Source organism: Hyla sarda, chromosome 5, assembly GCF_029499605.1.
Source record: "Hyla sarda isolate aHylSar1 chromosome 5, aHylSar1.hap1, whole genome shotgun sequence".
NCBI lineage: Eukaryota > Metazoa > Chordata > Amphibia > Anura > Hylidae > Hyla > Hyla sarda.
Genome location: NC_079193.1, coordinates 234,518,062 through 234,541,280, shown reverse-complemented (window position 1 = coordinate 234,541,280; position 23,219 = coordinate 234,518,062). Strand labels below are relative to the sequence as shown.

The following is a 23,219-nucleotide window of genomic DNA, read 5'->3' as shown; positions in this document are numbered from 1 at the left end:
GGTAAAAAAAAATAACATTCAAAACCTATGCAAAAAATCTGAATAAAAGAAAAAAGAAGATAAATAAAAGGAAAATTAGGGGAAGGAGGGGGCAGGTAGAATGAGAATACGTAGAAGCGGTTGGAATGATATGAACATTTAGATCAATCGGGTTCACAGAAATAATATTATTAAACACAGCTAGATACATAACATCTATATAATAAAGGAAAAGGAAGCAACATGTATATTTATAGTCAATAATATGTGGGTGAATGTAGTTATGTAGTGCAGTACCAAAGTAACAGGGAAGGAGAGTAAGAGAGGGGAAAAAAACAGAAAACTGAAAAATAAAATATGAGAAAAGGTAAGAAGAAATGACCGGGCTATCGTGGAGAAGAAGAAAAATATACAGTACCTGCGTCTGCGTGACCTCACAATATCACCCCTTAATCTGACCAACCTTGTTCCTTTATGGACCTTCATATTCGTCCCAGGGTGACCAGATCTTTTGGAACTGAATGAAAGTGTCATCAATCATAGAGGAAAGATTCTCCATTCTTCTAACCTCTCTAATCCTATGCAATAGGGCACGTGTTGGCGGGATATCCTGCTGTTTCCATTTCTGGGCGCTCAAGCACTTTGAGGCAGTCAGGATATATAGTAGTAATCTAGATCGAGGATAAGAGAGGGTAGGGGGGGATAAGATTCAAAAGATATATTTCAGGTTGTAAGGGAATGGAGATTCCAATAATTTGTCTAATCAGGGATTGCACTTCTAACCAGAAGTGTCTCAGGGATGGACAATCCCCCAAAATATGGGTAAGGGAAAATCCACTTTAATTCTAAACTTTAGTTCGGTGTAGGAAATGCTGGTCTTGGTAAATCAAGGCGGAATATGTGTTCGAGGAGCAATCCTCCATATCACATCACTAGAGACAGTTATGAAACATTTGGCACTCTCTCAAACGTGTGATGTCACGCCCCGTCCCCTCAATGCAAGTCTATGGGAGGGGGCGTGACAGCCGTCACGCCCCCTCCCATAGACTTGCATTGAGGGGACGGGGCGTGACACCACACGGGGGGGGCGGAATCGTGACGTCACACTCTTCCGCTCACGTGGTCGGGATCCGAAGCCTCCAGCGTTGCCGGAAGCCGTTGAGGTGGGTGCTGCAGTCGAGATCCCGGGGGTCCCCATGCAGCGGGACCCCCACGATCTGACATCTTATCCCCTATCCTTTGGAGTACCCCTTTAAAGCATCAGTATAAATTAATATAAAGTGTTTTTCCGTAATAGTAAGTTTAACCTCACTTTCAGCCACATCTAATTTTGAGAAAGCTGGGTAATAATCCACAAGGCTCCCATTACAATTCCCAATTTTGAAATGTTATAAAACCTAAAGTGTAACAGTTATTTTAGAAAACATTTGACATGTCATAGAGACGTGTCAAAAGTTTTCATCCCTGGGGGTCTGGGTGTTGAGACCCGCACTGATCATTAGAGCCAGCAGGGAGAAGTATTCAGTAAACACGCACCAGCCGTATCACTTGGTTAAAAAAAATGACATGTCCTTTACGATGCCCTGATTTTTATTTCTCTGAACCCAGCCAGCAAGTTGTTTAGCAGTTTGTCCTCCAGTCAGTACTACATGTACTAATAGTCATACATACTGTACTACATGTTTAAAGCGTCTAACACTTTTGGAATTAAAAATGTAGGTATTTTGCTGAATCTTTTTTTTTTCTTTCTACCAGAATATGAATAATACGCAGGAAAAGGTGTTTACTGATAGCACACAGTAATGGCACTTAGCATCATGACCCTATGTATATACACACTCTTTATCTGGCTGTGCACAATTGCTGGTAAGTCATACGTATCACAATGAAGCCTTATTTATGTTTTAATAGTTATGTTTTCTCTGATCTGTAGTACTCTGTGAAGGCCAATATTTGCAGGCTAGTAAACTTGTGTAAATAGTCCTCTTTACTTTAGCGCTACTAATTCAAGTGGTCATTTTATCTACAATACATACGTGCAAAGTGCATATCACAAAAACACAAGGTTTTATTTGTATAAGGGAATGATAGTCTGTACTCTTAAAGGGGTTGTATGAGATTAGCAAACATTTTCTATTTCTTCCAGAAACGCCACCACTCTAGTACATGAGCTTTGCCTTGTATTGCATTTACGCCTCATACACTTGAGTAGGACTGAGCTGCAATAACCGACCTAACCCATAGAACAGTTATAGTCTGTGCATGAACCCAGGTAGTAAACATTCAACATGGAAGTGCTCTTCATCATTATATATCATACATATTCATTGCGTACTGTAATTGATGTATTGTGGCAATAGGCATGAATTGAACTATAGACATTCATATAATAGAGATGTAACTCTCTAGGTCAATGAAAAATCGATCCTTTGGAAGTGACAGTAAAAACAGGGTACATTATCCATCTTAATTATTTAATTAAATTAGGAGAACAAAAAGTTATTTCAATTTTATCATTTCAATATTTTTGAAGTACTGAAGTGAAAGACCGTTTTTGCTTGTCACGTACAACTTGTCTGTGATATTAAATTCGTTAATGACCTCATTTCCAGGCCATCTATGTGACCAATGCAGAGAAGGTGCCGTTCTCACGAATGCAGCTATATCACCTAATCTGCAGAAGACACACCTAAAGAGAGTGCCAAATGCTAGAACTATGTCTGACTGCATTATGGCTTGTTGTAACCATTCCAGATGTGACCTCTCCTGGATGTTGGGCAGGCAATGCTATATAGTGAACTGTCAACATAAAGAGAGTTGTGAACCCCAAAAAGTAGACCACATGCAGACTTACTTAACTTTCGTCTTGAGACCATCTCCAAGATTTATTCCATTTGCACTCTATGAGAATATTCCAACCAATCAAGAATATTCATTGACTGATCAAGGTGAGGAGGAGGAGGATATGGCCAGTTTTAAAGATCTCTCTTCACTGATTAAGAATCCGAACTTTGAAGATCTAACCGACTACGCAGATGACTACGTCGGCCCCCAGTTAGATTTACTTCATCTAAATGCTAAGGAAGGGGACAAAGTAAGACCTGACTTGGACTACCTAGGTTGGATTTTACCTGACCTTAAGAAGAACACCACTACCGTAGAAATTGGCAGACGCGAGGATGATGATGAGGTAATAGAGCCCCCAAGGGAAGAGTCCTTGACTAAAGGGAATGTCAACCACATACCTGAGACACCATCAGGAGATTCATTTTCAACTACAACTGAGATGGTGTTGACAAGTCCAGTGGAAACGACAGAGGCCTTTGCAGGAGAGGTATATATTCATATTCCTAGTTTATTTTTCAGAATAAATATATGAATATAATCAATGGCAATTATTTTGTAAACTATAAAATGTATAAAGCTCATTTTCACATTTGTCATTAACATGTTTTTTTAAAATTAGGGATCTATATTGAAAATACATATATGTGTCTTCACATTTGTTTACTAAGATTTTATGTTATCCTGTATGCAGCTTCCAACTCTTTTACCTAATTCCACTTTGGAGAAATATGTCTCATCAGAAGTTCTTGGAAAAAACGAAAAACAAGGAACTTTTCAGTCTGTCCTAGAGCCACTGGGGAACACAGTATATATGAATACCACTGCAGCGACTGATCCCTCTGTCACAAATAACGCAGTATACACCTCTATGGCAGACAGTCCAGGCAAGTACTGGTGTTTCTGAGAAGCTTGTCCACTCCAGACGTATAGATCCATTTTAAACCCTAAAGTGAGGTCTTTAATACCATATCACCATCATATGACGTCACCGCTGGATAAAATGATCCAAAATGTCTTTTTAACATCAATGTGTAAAATAAAGAAAAATAAGGATATGTGCACGTCCCTAAAATCTCTGCTGATTTGGACACAGAATCCACACATTCCTATGTCTAAGTCAGTGCATTTCTATTGTGGATTTTTATCATGTCACCAATCTGCATGTTTGCACATGTTTCCACGTTTGAGCTCCATTCGTGGCTCTGCGTTGCAGATTCTTTTTGCAGGATCTGACCGGACAAAAAATACTGCAAGCAGTAATTTTTTGTCTGGTCAAGTCCTGCTAAATAAAAGGACGTCCAAAAGAGACCTGACCAACCCGTTGAAGTCAGTGGGGTCTCTCGGGATCCAACCTAGCCTAAATTAATCTGCATGTAAATCTGCATCAAAAACAGCACAGATTTTTACAGATTTTGAAGGAAAATGTGATGCCTCTTGTAGAGAATGTGTCATCAGAAAATTACCTAACTTTTAAATTAAGTTTTTTCTGATTGTACATTGAGACTCTTAGGTACATTCACACCACGTTTTTGCAATACAGTTCCCGTATCAGGTTTTTGATGAAAAACAGATTCCTCAAAACCTGACTAAACTGTATTAAAACGTGTATAAAAATTTCAACCCGTATACAGTTTGAAAAATGATGTCCGGTTGCATCCGTTTTTTAAGAAAAAAAAGTATACGTTTTTAACTTTTCACTCCATTTTGAATAAAGTTTCACTTGTTTGATTGAAATTCCAAGAAAAAAACTGTGCAAAGTCAAAAAATGTATGGTGAAAACCTGATGGAACCGTATGCACATACAGTTCTGTATGGTTCCCATTGACTCCCATGTTTTAAAAAAAAAAACGTATACGGTTTAATACAGTTTTTCACCCGGACCAAAAACAATGCTAGACTACGGTTTTGGGTACGGGAAAAAAAGACTGACAAAACCGTACAGGATGCAAAACGGACACAACCTGATGCATCTTTTGGCATACGGTTTTCAATGGAGAGTCAATGCATACGTTTTCCAATACGGTTCCGTACGGTTTTCACATTGAAAACGTATATGGGAACTGTATTGCAAAAACGTGGTGTGAATGCACCCTGAAAGCTAAAACCAGTAGATAGATAATACATAAGATGATGTTCATTGCTCAGCCTCCACTTTAAACTTGACACAGTAGAATTGAAGCCCTGTTACACCTCTGTACAAAACAGTCATATTTATCAGCAATTATACACTAGAAACCTTTTTTAAAGAAATTGTCATGTTGAATGCAGACTATTTTTCTTGCAGGGAATGAACTCACAGTGACTACTGCAGGCAACATTGAAGTGACTTTGCCAACTCATGAAGTTCAGCTTAACGTGTTTGTGAGCCCTGAAGCACAAGCAGGTGATTCATATAATTTATAACCATACGCAATAAAATATGCGCAAGTACAACCCCATAACAATGTTCTCCAACTCATTATACTTACAGTACATCATCTTTGTGTGGCCTGGCATTTAGGAGAAAGAACGTAAATGGTCATATCAATAAATATTAACATATCGAATAACATCATATACATGGTATTTTGAGATCAGAACTCTATGGAAACCTGGGAATTGGTTCTAAAGCCAGCAAAATGTCATCCAAAAATAGGGAAAAGTGAGGATTAAACAAAAATAAGTAGATAATTAATATAGATAAAGCAGGGCCTTATATATAAAAGTAAGAAAGATCTGCTGGGAGCTGTAAATCACTGTCTATGTCAGTGTTTTCCAAGCATGGAGCCTCCAGCTGTTGCAAAACTACAACTCCCAGCATGCCCGGACAGCAAAAGGCTGCAACAGCTGGGGGCACCCTGCTTGGGAAACACTGGTCTATGCAGAGGACAGGAGCGTCTTCAGGGTCCTGTACAGTACACGTAATGTCCTAAAAAAGTAACATGGAGCCGCCCTCACCTGGTGTCCAAAGGAGAAGCTAACCCTGGGACAGGTAAAGAGTACAGAACATGTAATACCTCTCTGTACTGTAGGGGGCGCTACCAGACACCAGTCAGTGCATACGCTTCAGTAATACAGGTGTTTTACCAGAAAATTGCCCATTCTGATTGGTCAGTTCTCTCGGCCATTGACAAGTTTCACAGATCTGGACTGTCTTTGTCCAGATTTTCATTGTATGTTGAGTCTGGTTTCAACTTACAATGGTCCAGAAAAGACCATTGTATGTTGAAACTATTGTATGTTGAGGCCATTGTAAGTTGAGGGATCACTGTGATACAATAGAACCTCTTTAAAATGACCATCCAAAATTGCATTGAAGAATGGGCTTCTGGGGGGGGGGGGGCAATTCCGCTGCTGAAATTGTTCCATGCAAAGAAAGAACATGTGAGTACTGCATAGCTGTCAATAGTGACGACGCAGTGCCGCGTGGTCCTACCGCTGCCGCGCGCTGCCAGGCTGAACCTCCGATCGCTGAATTCCGCGAGCGGAGATTCAGCGACACATCCGTAGTGTGAACATACCCTAAATGTTTCGATGAATCCCTTATATGTATCATATGTTATGAATCATGGTAAGAAATCCTTGGAATAGATCTGACTAGGGTCAGTATGTGGTTGCATGGCCGAGATCTGCCCATGAAAACCAATCACAGCTCAGCTTTCATTCCTTAAAAAACTCTGGTTGAATAAAAGTAGAGCTGTGATTGGTTGTTAAGGGCATTACGTAATGTTGTTGTATATTGTTGTATCTGTGCGGTGGTTTTATTTTTATGGTAGGAGCTGTATGCATATAAATAGAACATATGTATTAGATATTTTGATATAAAGATTTTTTTTTGTTTGTTATAGAGATTCTTTTTTGACCCATATTTAAATGACCAAAAAGCTCATACTGTAAGTTAATAACAAATACTATAACACTTTCAGATGCGCCTTATACGTATGATTGGAAGCTGATATCACAACCTGCCGCTTTTCAGGGTGAACTGAAAATGTCAAATACAAGATCACCTACACTGTCCAAAGTAAGTAAGTGTCTCTCCTCCTTTTCTTTCTTTTCTATTGGAATGGTGCACATTCCTACACTAGTGAAAGTCTTTTCATGTTTCCTTTTTTAAAGACTTATTTTACTAAAAAGTAAGAAACAAATGCCAAATTCACTAAAGGCGCATCATTTTTTGAATCATTTTTTTTAGTGCAAAATATTGAGGGAAATGAAAGCCAAAAATAAAGTGGTGTAAGACAAAGAAAATGTGTCGAAGATGTATAATAAGTTGCGTCCAATACACTCATTGACCAATAAATAAATAATGCACCTAGATTACTGTCATGCAATAAAAGTCTCTAAGAGGCTCTGAGTAGTGTACCTCTTTTGTCCAGTTGACAGACAAGGGCTCATCATTGGACCTTTTAGTTATTTCCAATCATCTAAGATGTTTTTTTCTAAGCTGTTAAGAGGTGTTGGGACCAGTTGTTAGTTGACAGGACATATACATAACAATCAGCCTTCAGATGGGCCAGACAGACCAGCAATAGTGAGGATTGTTTGATTCTCCAACAAGCACAAGTAGCTAAGATCAAGGAATTTTTATAGATCCGTCTGGATGTCCAGGCAGTATCACACTGCGCCCATCCACTTATTTATTTATTTTTGTCACTGTGTCCACGTTTTGTGTTCTGTTTGTACACTAGAATTGGTCAGGGTGCGGTAGCCCTTCTGGGTTTCCCTCCTGCCGGTCTAGGGGAGGTGTGTGTGGCCATCAGGTTCCTTACCTCCCTGCCATGCCCCGGGCACCCTTGCTTTGGCTGTGGTGCCATGCCGGTTTTACTGGCCCCTCGTGCAAGTTTTTTTGTGTGAACACTTGCACATTTTACTTACACTTGGGTGACTTGAGAGCAGGTACCTCAGCTCTTAAAAAAATAAAATAAAAAAAAAAAAAGCTTCCTTGTCCACCATCTAGACACAGATTGCACCTTCATTACACACCTCTGTTTCTGCCTGGACCCGGACTGCTATGTATTAAAATTGTATTGTCTTTACCAGCAAATCAAGGTTCTGTCTGGGATGCAACGAAGGTCAGAAATACAGAACGGGTTGGCACATAAAAACCATTCGGCCCATCTCATCTGTCCAATATTTTGAATGCTATCAATAGTCCCTGGCCCTATCATATAAGAAGCATAGCCTAATGCCTATCCCATGCATTCTTAACCCCTTGGGGACAGAGGGTTTTTCTGTTTTTGCACTTTTGTTTTTTCCTCCTTACCTTTAAAAAATCATAACCCTTTCAATTTTGCACCTAAATATCCATATGATGGCTTATTTTTTGCGCCACCAATTCTACTTTGTAAAAACATCAGTCATTTTACCCAAAAATCTACGGCAAAACAGAAAAAAAAATCATTGTGCGAAGAAATTGAAGAAAAAAACGCCATTTTGTAATTTTGGGGGCTTCCGTTTCTACGCAGTACATTTTTCAGTAAAAATGACACCTTATCTTTATTCTGTAGGTCCATACGATTAAAATGATACCCTACTTATATAGGTTTGATTTTGTCGGACTTCTGGAAAAAATCATAACTACATGCAGGAAAATGTATACCTTTTAAAATTGTCATCTTCTGACCCCTATAACTTTTTTATTTTTCAGCGTACGGGAGGTGTTAGGGCTCATTTTTTGTGCCGTGATCTAAAGTTTTTAGTGGTACCATTTTTGTATTGATCGGACTTTTTGTTCACTTTTTATTCATTTTTTCATTGTATAAAAAGTGACCAAAAATACGCTATTTTGGACTTTGGAATGTTATGCACGTACGCCATTAACCGTGCGGTTTAATTAACAATATATTTTGATATGTTGGACATTTCTGCACGCGGCAATAACAAATATGTTTATTTTTATTTACACTGTTTGGTTTTTTTTAAATGGGAAAAGGAGGGTGATTCAAAGTTTGTTAGGGAAGGGGTTAAATGATCTTTATTAACTTTTATTTTCCCTTTTTTTTTTGCAATGTTATAGTCCCCATACAGGCTATAACACTGCACACACTGATCTTTTACATTGATCTTTGTTATCCCATAGGATAACATAGATCAATGATTCTGTCACTTGGCTGCTCATGCCTGGATCTCAGGCACTGAGCAGTCATTCGGCGATCGGACACCAGGAGGCAGGTAGGGGCCCTCCTGGTGTCCTACAGATGTTCGGGATGCAGTGATTTCGCCGCGACGATCCTGAACAGCCACGGGACCCGGCCGTTGTAAGAGGCCCGACCCACTATGATGGGGGCCATGCCGTGGCGCCGTGTTATAGAAAGGGATTGGGCAAAGTGCGTACAGGTACGCCCCTCGTCCCCTACAGGTTAAACTCCTTCACTGTATTTGCAGCGACCACTTCTGCAGGAAGGCTATTCCATGCATCCACTACTCTCTCAGTAAAGTAATACTTCCTGATATTACTGCATAGACCTTTGCCCCTCTAATTTAAAACTGTGTAAAGTTTTTCTTTACAGTGTTGATATCCCCTCTGTTGCACCTTTCTTCCAGGCTATACATGTTAAGGTTCTTTAACCTTTCCTGGTAAGTTCTATCCTGCAATTCATGTACTAGTTTAGTAGCCCTTTAGTATCTATATCATTCTGGAGGTACGGTCTCAAGGACTGCTCACAATACTGAGGTCACGCTGGGGCTCTGTACAGCGGCATGAGCACTTCCCTCTTTCTACTGCTTATACCTCTCCCTATACATCCAAGCATTCTGCTAGCTTTTCCTGCTGCTCTATTACATTGTTTTCCTACCTTTAAGTCTTCTGAAATAATATCTCTAAATCCCTTCCCTCAGATACTGAGGTTAGGACTATATCAAAAAGTCTATATTCTGCCCTTTGGTTTTTACGCCCCAGGTGCATTATCTTGCACTTATCCACATTAGTTGTCAGTTGCCAGAATTCTGACCATTTCTCTAGTTTACCTAAATAATTTGCCATTTCGCTCCAGGAACATCAACCCTGTACAAATCTTTGTGTCATCAGCAAAAAGACCAATACATTTCTATTGAGACCATTTACTAATAAAAATATTAAACAAAATGGGTCCCAGTACAGATCCCTGCGGGACAGTGTCAAAAGCTTTACTACAATCTAGATCAGCAATGTCTACTGCACCTCCACCATCTATTATTTTAGTCACTCATTCAAAAAAAATAATCTATAAGATTTGTTTCATGTGATCTCCCTGAACTAAACCCATGTGGTTTCTCATCTTGCAATCCATGTGATGTAGATGTGTAACAATCTTATTCCTTAGGGTGCATTCACACCCTGTTTTTGCAATACAGTTCCCGTATATGTTTTCAATTTGAAAACATATACGGAACTGTATTGAAAACCGCATGCATTGACTCTCCATTGAAAACCGTATGCCAAAACATGCATCCAGTTGTGTCTGTTTTGTATCTTGTACGGTTTTGTCCGTTTTTTTCCCGTACCCAAAACCGCAGCCTAACACAGATTTTGGTCCAGGTAAAAAACTGTATGGAAACCGTATACTTTTTTTTTTTAAACATGGGAGTCAATGGGAACCGTACAGAACCATATGTGCGTACGGTCCCATCCGATTTGCACCATACGGTTTTTGACTTTGAAATTCCAAGAAAAAAACTCTGCAATCAAACAAGTTAAACTTTATTCATAATAGAGTGAAAAGTTAAAAACTTCTAAGTTTTTTTTCTTAAAAAACGGATGCAACCGGACATCATTTCTCAAACTGTATACGGTTTTTAACCTTATACGGGTTAAAATTGTACACACGTTTTGATACAGTTTAGTCAGGTTTTGAGGAATCAGTTTTTCATCCAAAAACCTGATACGGGAACTGTATTGCAAAAACATGATGTGAACGTTTAGTAGGGTTTCCTTTAATTTCCCCACTATTGATGTCAGGTTTACTGGCTAATAGTTGCCAGATTCCTCTCTACAAATTTTTGTGTGAATGGGCACAACATCTCCAATCTTCTGGGATGGACAACTCCTGTTAGCAGTGAATGTTTATGATTTTGCACGGTAAACAGCACAATTGTAAAAAATTCCAAATGCCAAAAATGCTGATTTTTTATCACATCATATATGGGAAATTAAAAAAAAAAAGTGATCAAAATGTCATCCCATCAAAAACAAAAAATGGTACTGATAAAAAGCACAAAAAATGAGCCCTCATAAAGTCCCGTATATGGAAAATTAAAAAAGTTATAGGGGTCAGAATAGGACAATTTTAGGCATACTGGGGGAGATTTATCAAAATCTGTCCTGAGGAAAAGTTGCCCAGTTGCCAATAGCAACCAATCAGCTTGTTTCTTTCATTTTTAACAAGGCCTCAGCAAAATGAAAGAAGTGCTCTGATTGGTTGCTATGGGAAACTGGGCAATTTTTCCTCTTGACAGATTTTGATAAATCTTCCTCACTGATTTTGTTGAAAAAAAACATTTTAGTCACATTGACCAACTGATAAATATAACATTATTTTTACCATAAAGTGCACTGCGTAGAAGCAAAAAAAAACAATCCATAAGTTGCAAAATTGAGTTTTTCTTTTCATACACCCCCCTCTCCCCCAAATTATATATTCTTTTCTTTTATGGTAAAATATAGCATGTCAGTACAAAGTATTGGCTGTGCAAAAAACTAGCCCTCATATGGGTCTCTATATGAAAAAATAAAAGACTTATGTCTCTTGAAATGTGAGGAGAAAAAATTAAAATTGGCTGTGTCTTACAGGAAATCTGTCACCAGTGTCACCTGCACTAACCTGTCGGTACCTACAGGTAGTGCAGGTGACACTGCTGACAACAGTACTAACCTTGTCCCGTTCCTTGCAGGGGATCTACGGTAATCTCCTCCGTTAGCTCCAGCTCTGAAAACCCTGCTGGGGGCAAGGACGGAGCTTAGTGACGTCACTGCTGCTGTTCCCAGCATGTCACTAAGCCCATGCCAGCCCATGCCCCAAGCTGCTGCTGTTCTCTGCTGGGTCCCGGGTCCTGGGAACAGCAGCGGTGACGTCCTTAAGCTCCGTCCATGCCCCAAGCCGGGTGCCCGGAGCTGGAGCTAATGGAGAAGATTACCAGAGATCCCCTGCACGGAACGGGACTAGGTAAGTACCGTTGTCATCAGTGTGTGACACACTGGTGACAGATTTCCTTTAAGGATACTGCGCATTTTGCCCATAGGAAACAGCCACTATCAATTTTAGTAATTTTTTTCCTTTTCGTCTTTTAAGAGCCATGACTCTTTCCAGAGAGCCATAGAAGGGCTTGTTTTTTGCATGACCATTTGTACTTTGTTATAACACCTTTCATTTTAATAATAAAATGTGTGGAGAAACAAAAAAAATATTATTTGTTGGGGGGAAATTGGGGGAAAAATGCAATTTTTCTATTATTGTACTGCTTAAAAAACAAACAAACAAAAAAATTTTTTTATTGGGGGAAGGGCTTATTGACATATTTTAACCCCTTAAAGGGGTATTCCGGGCAAAAACATCTTATCCCCTATCCAAAGGATAGGGGATAAGATGTCTGATAGCGGGGGGCCCGCCGCTGGGACCCCCCGTGATCTCCCTGCAGCAGCCCACATTCTATGCGTAGCTGCGTCTGCAGTTTCGGAAGCCGCTGGGCTTCCGAGACGGGGACGTGACATCAAGCCGCGCCCCCTCCATTCATGTCTATGCGGCCCTCCCATAGAAATGAATGGAGGGGGCGTGGCGTGATGTCACGTCCCCGTCTTGGAAGCCCAGCGGTTTCCGAAACTGCAGACGCAGCTACTCATAGAATGCGGGCTGCTGCAGGGAGATCGCGGGGAGTCCCAGCGGCGGGCCCCCCGCGATCGGACATCTTATCCCCTATCCTTTGGATAGGGGATAAGATGTTTTTGCCCAGAATACGCCTTTAAGGATGCAGGGTTTTTCAGTTTTTCTCTGATCAAAACAAAAGCGGTTAACATTGGCCATGATTAAGCGCATGTGAGCGAGAAACGGCCCGTCGGCCATTGTTTGTATCCGAGACCTGTGGAATAAAGTACCAACTGCAATCCAGTGCCTCCTCTATTTTTTCCTCAACGTGGATCTTCTACCTCCTTGTCTTCTGAGGATTGAGCACGGTTCATGTTACCTCCATAGTGCCAAGGTGGACGAACTATTACTTTCCAGCAGCCAGTGGTTTCATAAGGTACGCGGCAGTGCCGTACTCTCTTTTCTCTACTTGAATGAGTTTTTCAGTTTTTTGCATCTTCGTTTTTTCCTCATCACCTTCTAAAAATCATAACGCTTTCAATTTTGTATATACAGACCCATATGAGGGCTTTTTTTTGCACCACCAATTGTACCTTATAATAACATCAATCATTTCACCACAAAATTTACGGCGAACCAGTAAAAAAATATTTGTGGGGCAAAATTGAAAAAAAAAAAAACAACGCAATTTTGTAACTTTTGGGGGCTTCCGATTCTATGCAGTACACTTTTCGGGAAAAATTACACCATATCTTTATCATGTAAGTCCAAACGGTTACAAGGATACCTAATTTATATAGGTTTTATTTTATTTTTATTTACTGCTTTAAAAAAATTATAACTACATGAACCAAAATTTGTATGTGTAAAATTGTCATCTTTTGACCCCTATAACTTTTTTATTTTTCCATATACAGGGATGTATAAGGGCAAATTTTTGCGCTGTGATCTGAAGTTTTTATCGGTACCATTTTTGTTTTGATCAGACTTTCTGATTGCTTTTAACACATTTTTTTAGGGTATACAATGTGCCCAAAAATACACAATTTTGGACTTTGAAATTTTTTTAAGTGTACGCCATTGACCGTACGGTTTAATTAACATTATATTTTTATAGTTTGGACATTTACACGTGCGGCAATACCACATATGTTTATTTTTATTGTGTTTACATATTTTTTATATGGAATGTGGGAAAAGGGGGGGGTTTCAAACTTGTAATATAGAAGGGGTTAATGGGTGTTTTTTTTTTAACTTTTATTTCAACTTTTTTTTTTTACACTTTTAGGAGGAATCAGTAGATTCCTTATACAGATCAATGTGGTTCCATAGAACCACATTGATCTGTGTGCTCTGCGCTTGATTGACAAAGCCTGGTTCTGCCAGGCTTTATCAATCACAGAGCTGGGACCAGCATGGACGCTGAGGTTAGCGCTCCGGCTACCTCCACAGCGATCTTGCTGCGGGGGGGCGATCCACCCCACTGGACCACCAGGGATTGTTTAAATGTCCCTTTAGATGCCTCTGTCTAAAGGTTTAATAGCTGGCCCCAGAATCAGCTGGGGGCCGGCCGGTATGGCGTGGGCTTGAGTCAGTAGCCCACGCCATACACTGCTTGCTGTCTCAGGACGAGCGGGCTCCTCCTTAGACGGTAACCGGTTAAGCATTTAAACAGTCCCTATAGAAAACTATTAATAGCAATCTTTGGATATTTGCATAGGCATAGCACTAGTCAGTTATATCAGCTATCTAATTGTATAGTCTGCCTCTGTAGGCAGACTATATAAGAAGATCCCTGGAGCAGCAAAATGCAGGTGAGGAGACCTCTGGCCGCATTTTTCACTCATCAGACACCCGCATTTGTGCTGCAGGTGGTCCGATGAGTGAATACAAGGACCACAACTGCTTCAGATGCAGTGAGCAGTATTGATCACGGCATCTTAAAGCTGTTATTCAGGAATAGAAAAACAGAGCTACTTTCTTTTAGAAACCGCTCCCCGTCTGTCTCCAGATTGGGAGTGGTTCAGCAGCTCAGATCCTTTGAAGTGAAAAGAGGCAAGTCCTAAAACCCCACCCAACCTGGAGACAGACGGGGAGCTGTTTTTGAAAGAAATTAGCTGTTTTTTCTATTCCTGATAACCTCTTTAATGGCAGGCATCAGCGTGTTTGCTTGCTATTTTTGTTTTTATGCAGTTCAAAACAGGAAGATTGAAGTCCTTCATGATAATAACTCCCCCTTTCGTTGTTATTTTAGCTATTTCCTCAACTAGTAGATTAATTCTTTTACTTGACAAGGCGGTCCATTAATCACACCTACACAAGTTACAAGTTACTAAACTTCATCGTAACCCAATTACCAAATTACCAAACTTCATCGTAACCCAAACTGACTCTATGTTGGTCTCACTATTTGTATTAGTTTGGATTTCAAGCTATCTTATACATACAGGGTCAGCCCTTCCCCCTGCCTCCTCTGTCTTTCCTATATAAAGAGTATGCTGGTAATGTTATGTCCCAGTCATTATTCCCATTAAACCATGTCCCAGTCACTAAATATACCTTCTCAGATGCCATTCTGTTTTTTAAATCAGATCTTTTTATTAAGTTGTAAACAGTTTTATACAAGATAAAGGAAACACAAAAATACCCCCCACCCCTCCCTTCCTCAAAACAACACCTACCCCTAGGTCCATGTCCACCATAAGTCCATATTTTCCTAAAACATGTGGCAGAGTAGTAGAATGTGCAACAAGCAACAGTCCCAGATGACATTGTTGACCCAGGTTCACAGCTCTTACTCCCTAAACTGAAAGAATTTAAAGACAGGTTTGAATATGGAGGCCTGGTGTTGTGGAGTGACACTGTGGCCCAAATACTGGTGTGTCGATCAGGGGAAACATTGCATATGACAGTCGTTCACTCCTACTAGAGACACAAGGCACACTAACAGCTCAGCAATATGTGCAGCCTCTCATGGCAGGGGTTCCAGCTGACATTTTTAAGCGGGATAATGCTCGCCCACACACAGCAATGGTTTTCCAGGAATGTCTTTGCTAGAATGGAACACTTTCTTGGCCTGCCTGGTTGCCAGATTTATGGGCAATCAAGCAGATATGGTGAGCCAGCTGCAGCCACCGACAGGCCCAGCTGCAACATCTAGTAGCAAATGTTCTTCAGGATGCCATTGGGCACCTGTATGCCTCCATGCAAAACTGTATATCATCTTATATTCAGGCTAGAGATATTGTAATCACTTATATCATAATTGCATTCACACATATAATGTTTGATTTCCTTTAACAACTCCTTCTTGATGCATATGCTATGTGCACCATCTTAGACAAACGGGTGTTATATCTAATATATAGGTCTCGCTGCTTGTGCTGCCAGTCACTACGAGTCCAACACCGGGGGATTTTCATTTTCTTCTGTCTCTTTCAGCTTACAGCAGGCCTGTATTCACTGAGTGTGTCTGTGTCGAAAGAAAATGTGGTTGGAGAAGGATTTGTTAACATTACTGTCAAGCCAGGTAAAAATAGCTTTTTTATTGATATAGGAAATCATACTGCAGCTATATTCCAGTAATGTAATTATCAACTCAGACTCCTTGTACAAAGACAATTCTCTAAGTAGTGCACAACTATTGTTAAAAGTGCAGATAGCCTATTACACTGATGGCCTATCCTTAGAAAAGACCATTAATTTGTAATTATTGTGTGTTGCGATTACTGAGACTCTATACCAGGGGTAGGCAACCTTTTGGTAGTGCTGTCGCCCAATTTTTTTTTTGAAGACGCTTAGTGTGACGGCAACATGGGTGGGGCTTGCTGTGGGTGTGGCTTGCTGTGGGTGGGGTTTGTGGGGGTGTGGCTTGTCACAGGGTGTTTTTTTTTTTTTTACAGAATTGTTCCTATATATTGTTCTCGCTGTAAGGATCTTACAGTGAGAACAACCACAACCATTTTAATACAGACCCTAGAATCCCCACCACAATACAGACCCCAGAATTGGTCCCCACCACCATACAGACCCCAGAATCCCCACCCACCCTAATACAGACCCCAGAATCCCCACCCACCATGATACAGACCCCAGAATCCCCACCCACCATAATACAGACCCCAGAATCCCCGCCCACCATAAAACAGACCCCAGCATCACCACCCACCATAATACAGACCCCAAAATCAGTCCCCACCATAATACATACCCCAGAATCACCACACACCATAATACAGACCCCAGAATCAGACCCCACCATAATACAGACACCAGAATCAGACCCCACCATAATACAGACCCAAGAATCAGACCCCACTATAATACAGACTGCAGAATCACCACCCGCCATAATACAGGCCCCAGAATCTGTCACCACCATAATACAGACCCCAGAATCAGTCCCTACCATTATACAGACCCCAGTATCACCACCCACCATAATACAGACCCCAGAATCAGACCCCACCATAATTCATACCCCAGAATCACCACCCACCATAATACAGACCCCAGAATCAGACCCCACTATAATACAGACTGCAGAATCACCACCCGCCATAATACAGGCCCCAGAATCTGTCACCACCATAATACAGACCCCAGTATCACCACCCACCATAATACAGACCCCACCATTATGCATACCACAGAATCAGACCCCACCATAATACAGACTCCAGAATCAGACCCCACCATAATACAGACTCCAGAATCACCACCCACCATAATACAGACCCCAGAGTCAGACCCCACTATAACACAGATCCCAGAATCACCACCCACCATAATACAGACTGCAGAATCACCACCCGCCATAATACAGGCCCCAGAATCTGTCACCACCATAATACAGACCCCAGAATCCGTCCCTACCATTATACAGACCCCAGTATCACCACCCACCATAATACAGACCCCAGAATCAGACCCCACCATAATTCATACCCCAGAATCAGACCCCACCATAATACAGACTCCAGAATCAGACCCCACCATAATACAGACTGCAGAATCAGACCCCACCATAATACATACCCCAGAATCGGACCCCACCATAATACAGACTCCAGAATCAGACCCCACCATAATACATACCCCAGAATAAGACCCCACCATAATACAGACCCCAGAATCAGGCCCGACCATAATACATACCCCAGAATCAATCCCTACCATAATACAGACCCCAGTATCACCACCCACCATAATACAGACCCCACCATTATGCATACCACAGAATCAGACCCCACCATAATACAGACTCCAGAATCAGACCCCACCATAATACAGACTCCAGAATCACCACCCACCATAATACAGACCCCAGAGTCAGACCCCACTATAACACAGATCCCAGAATCACCACCCACCATAATACAGACCCCAGAATCACCACCCACCATAATACAGACCCCAGAATCAGACCCCAACTATAATACAGACCCCAGAATCACCACCCACCATAATACAGACCCCAGAATCAGTACCCACCATAATACAGACCCCAGAATCAGTCCCCACCATAATACAGACCCCAGAATCACCATCCGCCATAATACAGACCCCAGAATCAGACCCCACTATAATACAGACCGCAGAATCACCACCCACCATTATACAGACCCCATAATCAGTCCCCACCATAATACAGACCCAAGAATCACCACCCGCCATAATACAGGCCCCAGAATCTGTCCCCACCATAATACAGACCCCAGAATCAGTCCCTACCATTATACAGACCCCAGTATCACCACCCACCATAATACAGACCCCAGAATCAGACCCCACCATAATACATACCCCAGAATCAGACCCCACCATAATACAGACTCCAGAATCAGACCCCACCATAATACAGACTGCAGAATCAGACCCCACCATAATACATACCCCAGAATCGGACTCCACCATAATACAGACTCCAGAATCAGACCCCACCGTAATACATACCCCAGAATCAGACCCCACCATAATACAGACCCCAGAATCAGGCCCGACCATAATACATACCCCAGAATCAGGCCCGACCATAATACATACCACAGAATCAGACCCCTCCATAATACAGACCCCAGAATCAATCCCTACCATAATACAGACCCCACCATAATGCATACCCCAGAATCAGACCCCACCATAATACAGACTCCAGAATCAGACCCCACCATAATACAGACCCTCAGAGTCAGACCCCTCTATAATACAGATCCCAGAATCACCACCCACCATAATACAGACCCCAGAATCACCACCCACCATAATACAGACCCCAGAATCAGTCCCCACCATAATACAGACCCCAGAATCAGTCCCCACCATAATACAGACCCCAGAATCACCACCCGCCATAATACAGACCCCAGAATCAGACCCCACTATAATACAGACCGCAGAATCACCACCCACCATTATACAGACCCCATAATCAGTCCCCACCATAATACAGACCCAAGAATCACCACCCGCCATAATACAGGCCCCAGAATCTGTCCCCACCATAATACAGACCCCAGAATCCGTCCCTACCATTATACAGACCCCAGTATCACCACCCACCATAATACAGACCCCAGAATCAGACCCCACCATGATACATACCCCAGAATCAGACCCCACTATAATACAGACTCCAGAATCAGACCCCACCATAATACAGACTGCAGAATCAGACCCCACCATAATACATACCCCAGAATTGGACTCCACCATAATACAGACTCCAGAATCAGACCCCAGCATAATACATACCCCAGAATCAGACCCCACCATAATACAGACCCCAGAATCAGGCCCGACCATAATACATACCCCAGAATCAGACCCCTCCATAATACAGACCCCAGAATCAATCCCTACCATAATACAGACCCCAGTATCACCACCCACCATAATACAGACCCCACCATAATGCATACCCCAGAATCAGACCCCACCATAATACAGACTCCAGAATCAGACCCCACCATAATACAGACTCCAGAATCACCAGCCACCATAATACAGACCCCAGAATCACCACCCACCATAAAACAGACCCCAGAATCAGACCCCAACTATAATACAGACCCCAGAATCACCACCCACCATAATACAGACCCCAGAATCAGTCCCCACCATAATACAGACCCCAGAATCAGTCCCCACCATAATACAGACCCCAGAATCAGACCCCGCCATAATACAGATGCCAGAATCAGACCCCTCCATAATACAGACCCCAGAATCACCCCCACCATAATAAAGACCCCAGAAGCACCACCCACCATAATACAGACCGCAGAATCACCACCCACTATAATACAGACCCCAGAATCACCACCCACCATAATACAGATGCCAGAATCAGACCCCTCCATAATACAGACACCAGAATCACCACCCATCATATAATAGAACCAAGAATCACACCCCACCACAATACAGACCCCAGAATCACCACCAACCATAATATAGACCCCAGAATCTCCCACCACAATACAGACCCCACCCCTTAAATAATACAGAAACCAGGGTTAGACCCCAGTCGTGTTGCGCAGTAATATACACACAGCTACATTAACTGACTCACAATTCAGCGTCGTCCTCTTTCCTTCTGGCTCACACCACCATGACTTCTTCCAGCAAAAACCCATCGCTGCAGCATCTGCAAGACAAACATCTTAGTCTCTGCATTTTCCAGTGCAGTACCCAGAAGTGCAGAGTTCAGTGGAGTTTATTCCATTCCAAACAGCGTTATAGAGCAAGCAACGTTTCAGCGACCTGTCTTCGTCTTTGTCAAGCATGAGAGGCGACGGAACGTAGCCTGCTCTGTAACACTGTTTGAAATTGAATAAACTGCACTGAATTCTGCATTTATACTTTGGTGACCTACAATTTCCTTGGATATAAGTAGGTAAGTAGCTATGCAGGTAGGTAAGTAGATATTGAGGTAAGTTCATAGGTAGGTAGCAAGCTAGGTAAATGGGTAGCTATGTATATAGGTAGGTACCTGGGTAGATAGGTAGGTAGGTAGTTAGGGATCAAGTAGGTAGATAGATAATTAGGTTGCTATGTGGGTAAGTAGCTATGTAGGTAGGTAGCTATGTAGGTAGGTAGCCAGGTGGCTAAGTAGGTGGGTATGTTGCCAGGAAATTAATAGGGTTGGTAGCCAGGCAGTTAATTGAATAGATGGCCAGGTAGGTAGGAAAGTAGCCAGTGCTCCTTCACATCCAAATCATCATCCCCCTCCCTTTCACCTGCATCCCCCTCCCTGTCACCCCCCATCATCACTTGCACCCCCCTTCCCCCATCACTTGCACCCCCTTCCCCCCATTATCACTTGCACCCTCCCATCATCACTTGCACCCCCACTTCCCCCCATTATCACTTGCACCCCCCCAACATCACTTGCACCCCCCTTCCCCCCCATTATCACTTGCACCCCCATCATCACTTGCACCCCCATCATCACTTGCAACCCCTTCCCCCCATTATCACTTGCACAATGTCCTGAATCCCCATTAGCGGAGTGAGCGTCTCTTTGACCGGAGCCAGCCCCGCGTGCCACTCAAAAGCACCCCGTGTGCCATGAGTGGCACGCGTGCCAGGGGTTGCCAACCCCTGCTCTATACCAATCCACAAAATTAAGGGTAGTATTTAGAGATGAGCGAATTTAAAAAAAATTCAATTTGCCAGATTCGCCGAATTTTCCAAAAGAATTTGGTTTGGTCCGAATTTATTTGCGCAAATCTGTATTAAAAATGGCTATTTCTGGCCTACAGAGAGCCTCAATATGGGTGTAGAACACTTTGTCTTGCTGTAACACGCATAGGGTGTGTGCTGGGTTAGTAAAATAATACTGTTATTCAAAATGACATGTGTCGTTATTAGACTCACTGTCGCCGAGCGGCGCAATGACAGAGCTTGGAGGGGGCATCAGTATGAGGAGACCATATAGTGGCTGAATGACAGAGCGTGGAGGGGGCGGCAGCATGAGGAGACAATATAGTGCCTGAATGACACAGCGTGGAGGTGGTGGCAGCAAGAGCAGACCATATAGTGGCTAAATGACACAGTCTGGAGTTGGCAACAGCAAGAGCAGACCATATAGTGGCTGAATGACACTGCCTGGAGTTGGTGGCAGCATGAGGAGACCATATAGAGACTGAATGACACAGCCTGGAGTTGGTGGCAACATAAGGAGACCATATAGTGGCTGAATGACACAGCCTGGTGTTGACGGCAGCATGAGGAGACCATATAGTGGCTGAATGACACAGCCTGGGGTTGGCGGCAGCATGAGGAGACCAAATAGTGGCTGATTGACACAGCCTGGAGTTGGCGGCAGCATGAAGAGACCATATAGTAGCTTAATGACACAGCCTGGAGGTGGTGAACGCATGAGGAGACCATATAGTTGCAGAATGAGACAGCCTAGAAGTGGCAGAGACATGAGGAGAACATATGGTGGGAGTATGAGACAGCCTGGAGCTGGCATCAGCATGAGGAGAACATATGGTGGCAGTATGAGACAGCCTAGAGCTGGCAGCAGCATGAGGAGAACATATGGTGGCAGAATGAAACAGCCTGGAGGTGGCATTAGCAGCATCAGGAGTCCTGAAAGTGACCCGGTGACATAGTAGGGTGCTGGGTGGCAATGCCAGTACCCAGTGACAAAGGTGGGTGAAAAAAGGAGAACTTGGCATTAGATGTGTGGCATCAGGCGGGTGGCAGGATCAGAATAGTAGCTGAGGCAGTAGAAAACGGTCTGTTTTGTAAAATTGTTAGTGTGCACAAGTAAGTATTGAAGATATGTTTTACGTAAAACTTAACTTTTAATAATATTCTTAGGATAAAAATATATGTACCCCAAATTTTTTTTTTTAATCAAACAAAAGAAAAGGTGTGCAAAAAACACCATGTGCCACCTACACCACCAAGTATTGATGTGATGCAAAGACCTCGAAAAGGTGGAATGGAACAACGTATGGTTCATTGTAACCGGTGGGGGTAAAAACTTCACCTGTAAGGCCCTTCTCTCTTATTATTAATTCCCTTCTTGGCAAGTGTTACTCGCCCTAAAAAGGATGGCCCCACACAGGAACCTCTCCCTATTTCCACCTGCAAACACTGCCATTTCTCAGGGTTTTTAGGTGGAAATAGGGAGAGGTTCCTGTGTGGGGCCACCCTTTTTAAGACAAGTAACACTTTCCTCGAAAAGGTGGAAGGTAACAACGTATGGTCTATTGTAGCAGGTGGGGGTAAAAAATTTCCCTGTAAGGCCCTACCCTCGCCCTATTAAGTCGGGAAGTGTTACTCGCCCTAAAAAAGGCGGCCTCACACAGGAAACTCTCCCTTTCTCAGTCGCTTTTCATTGGGGGACACCTATACTATTGGGTATATGCTCTTGCCACTTGGAGACGCAGGATATACCCGCCCACTAGAAGTGAGGTAATCAGTGTTAGCTAGTGTCAGTAGGAGGGAAGACACAGGTCTGGGAGCTCCTCAGACCTGGTCTATTATTTTCTAGTTAAGTATGTATAGTTAGGTTCTTTTCCTTTGTTATTTTTCTAGATTGGGCGACAGGAGCATGGCGCTACTTGATCTCCCACATGCGACAAAGGGGCACGGTGCATAGAGTATGGACCATTA

General features: G+C 42.4%; 1 protein-coding gene and 1 long non-coding RNA gene across 6 annotated transcripts in view; one reads left to right on the top strand and one right to left on the bottom strand.

Annotated features, from left to right (window-relative positions):
- The window catches only part of KIAA0319 (KIAA0319 ortholog), a 67,361-nt gene that overhangs the window by 3,548 nt on the left and 40,594 nt on the right, over positions 1-23,219 (top strand). For all 4 annotated transcript variants that reach the window (XM_056521294.1, XM_056521292.1, XM_056521293.1 and 1 more), the window contains 6 exons: positions 1,735-1,845; positions 2,592-3,313; positions 3,518-3,710; positions 5,111-5,209; positions 6,732-6,829; positions 16,026-16,113. In XM_056521294.1, the coding sequence (XP_056377269.1) occupies positions 1,782-1,845; positions 2,592-3,313; positions 3,518-3,710; positions 5,111-5,209; positions 6,732-6,829; positions 16,026-16,113 (1,264 nt within the window). In that variant the 5' untranslated portion in view covers positions 1,735-1,781. The remainder of the gene's footprint in view (positions 1-1,734; positions 1,846-2,591; positions 3,314-3,517; positions 3,711-5,110; positions 5,210-6,731; positions 6,830-16,025; positions 16,114-23,219) is intronic.
- LOC130273877 (uncharacterized) overlaps positions 15,007-23,219 on the bottom strand; it is a 38,969-nt gene continuing 30,756 nt past the window's right edge. For both annotated transcript variants that reach the window (XR_008844157.1, XR_008844158.1), the window contains 2 exons: positions 20,158-20,232; positions 15,007-16,056 (listed from right to left, as the gene is read on the bottom strand). This is a non-coding gene — a long non-coding RNA (uncharacterized LOC130273877). The remainder of the gene's footprint in view (positions 16,057-20,157; positions 20,233-23,219) is intronic.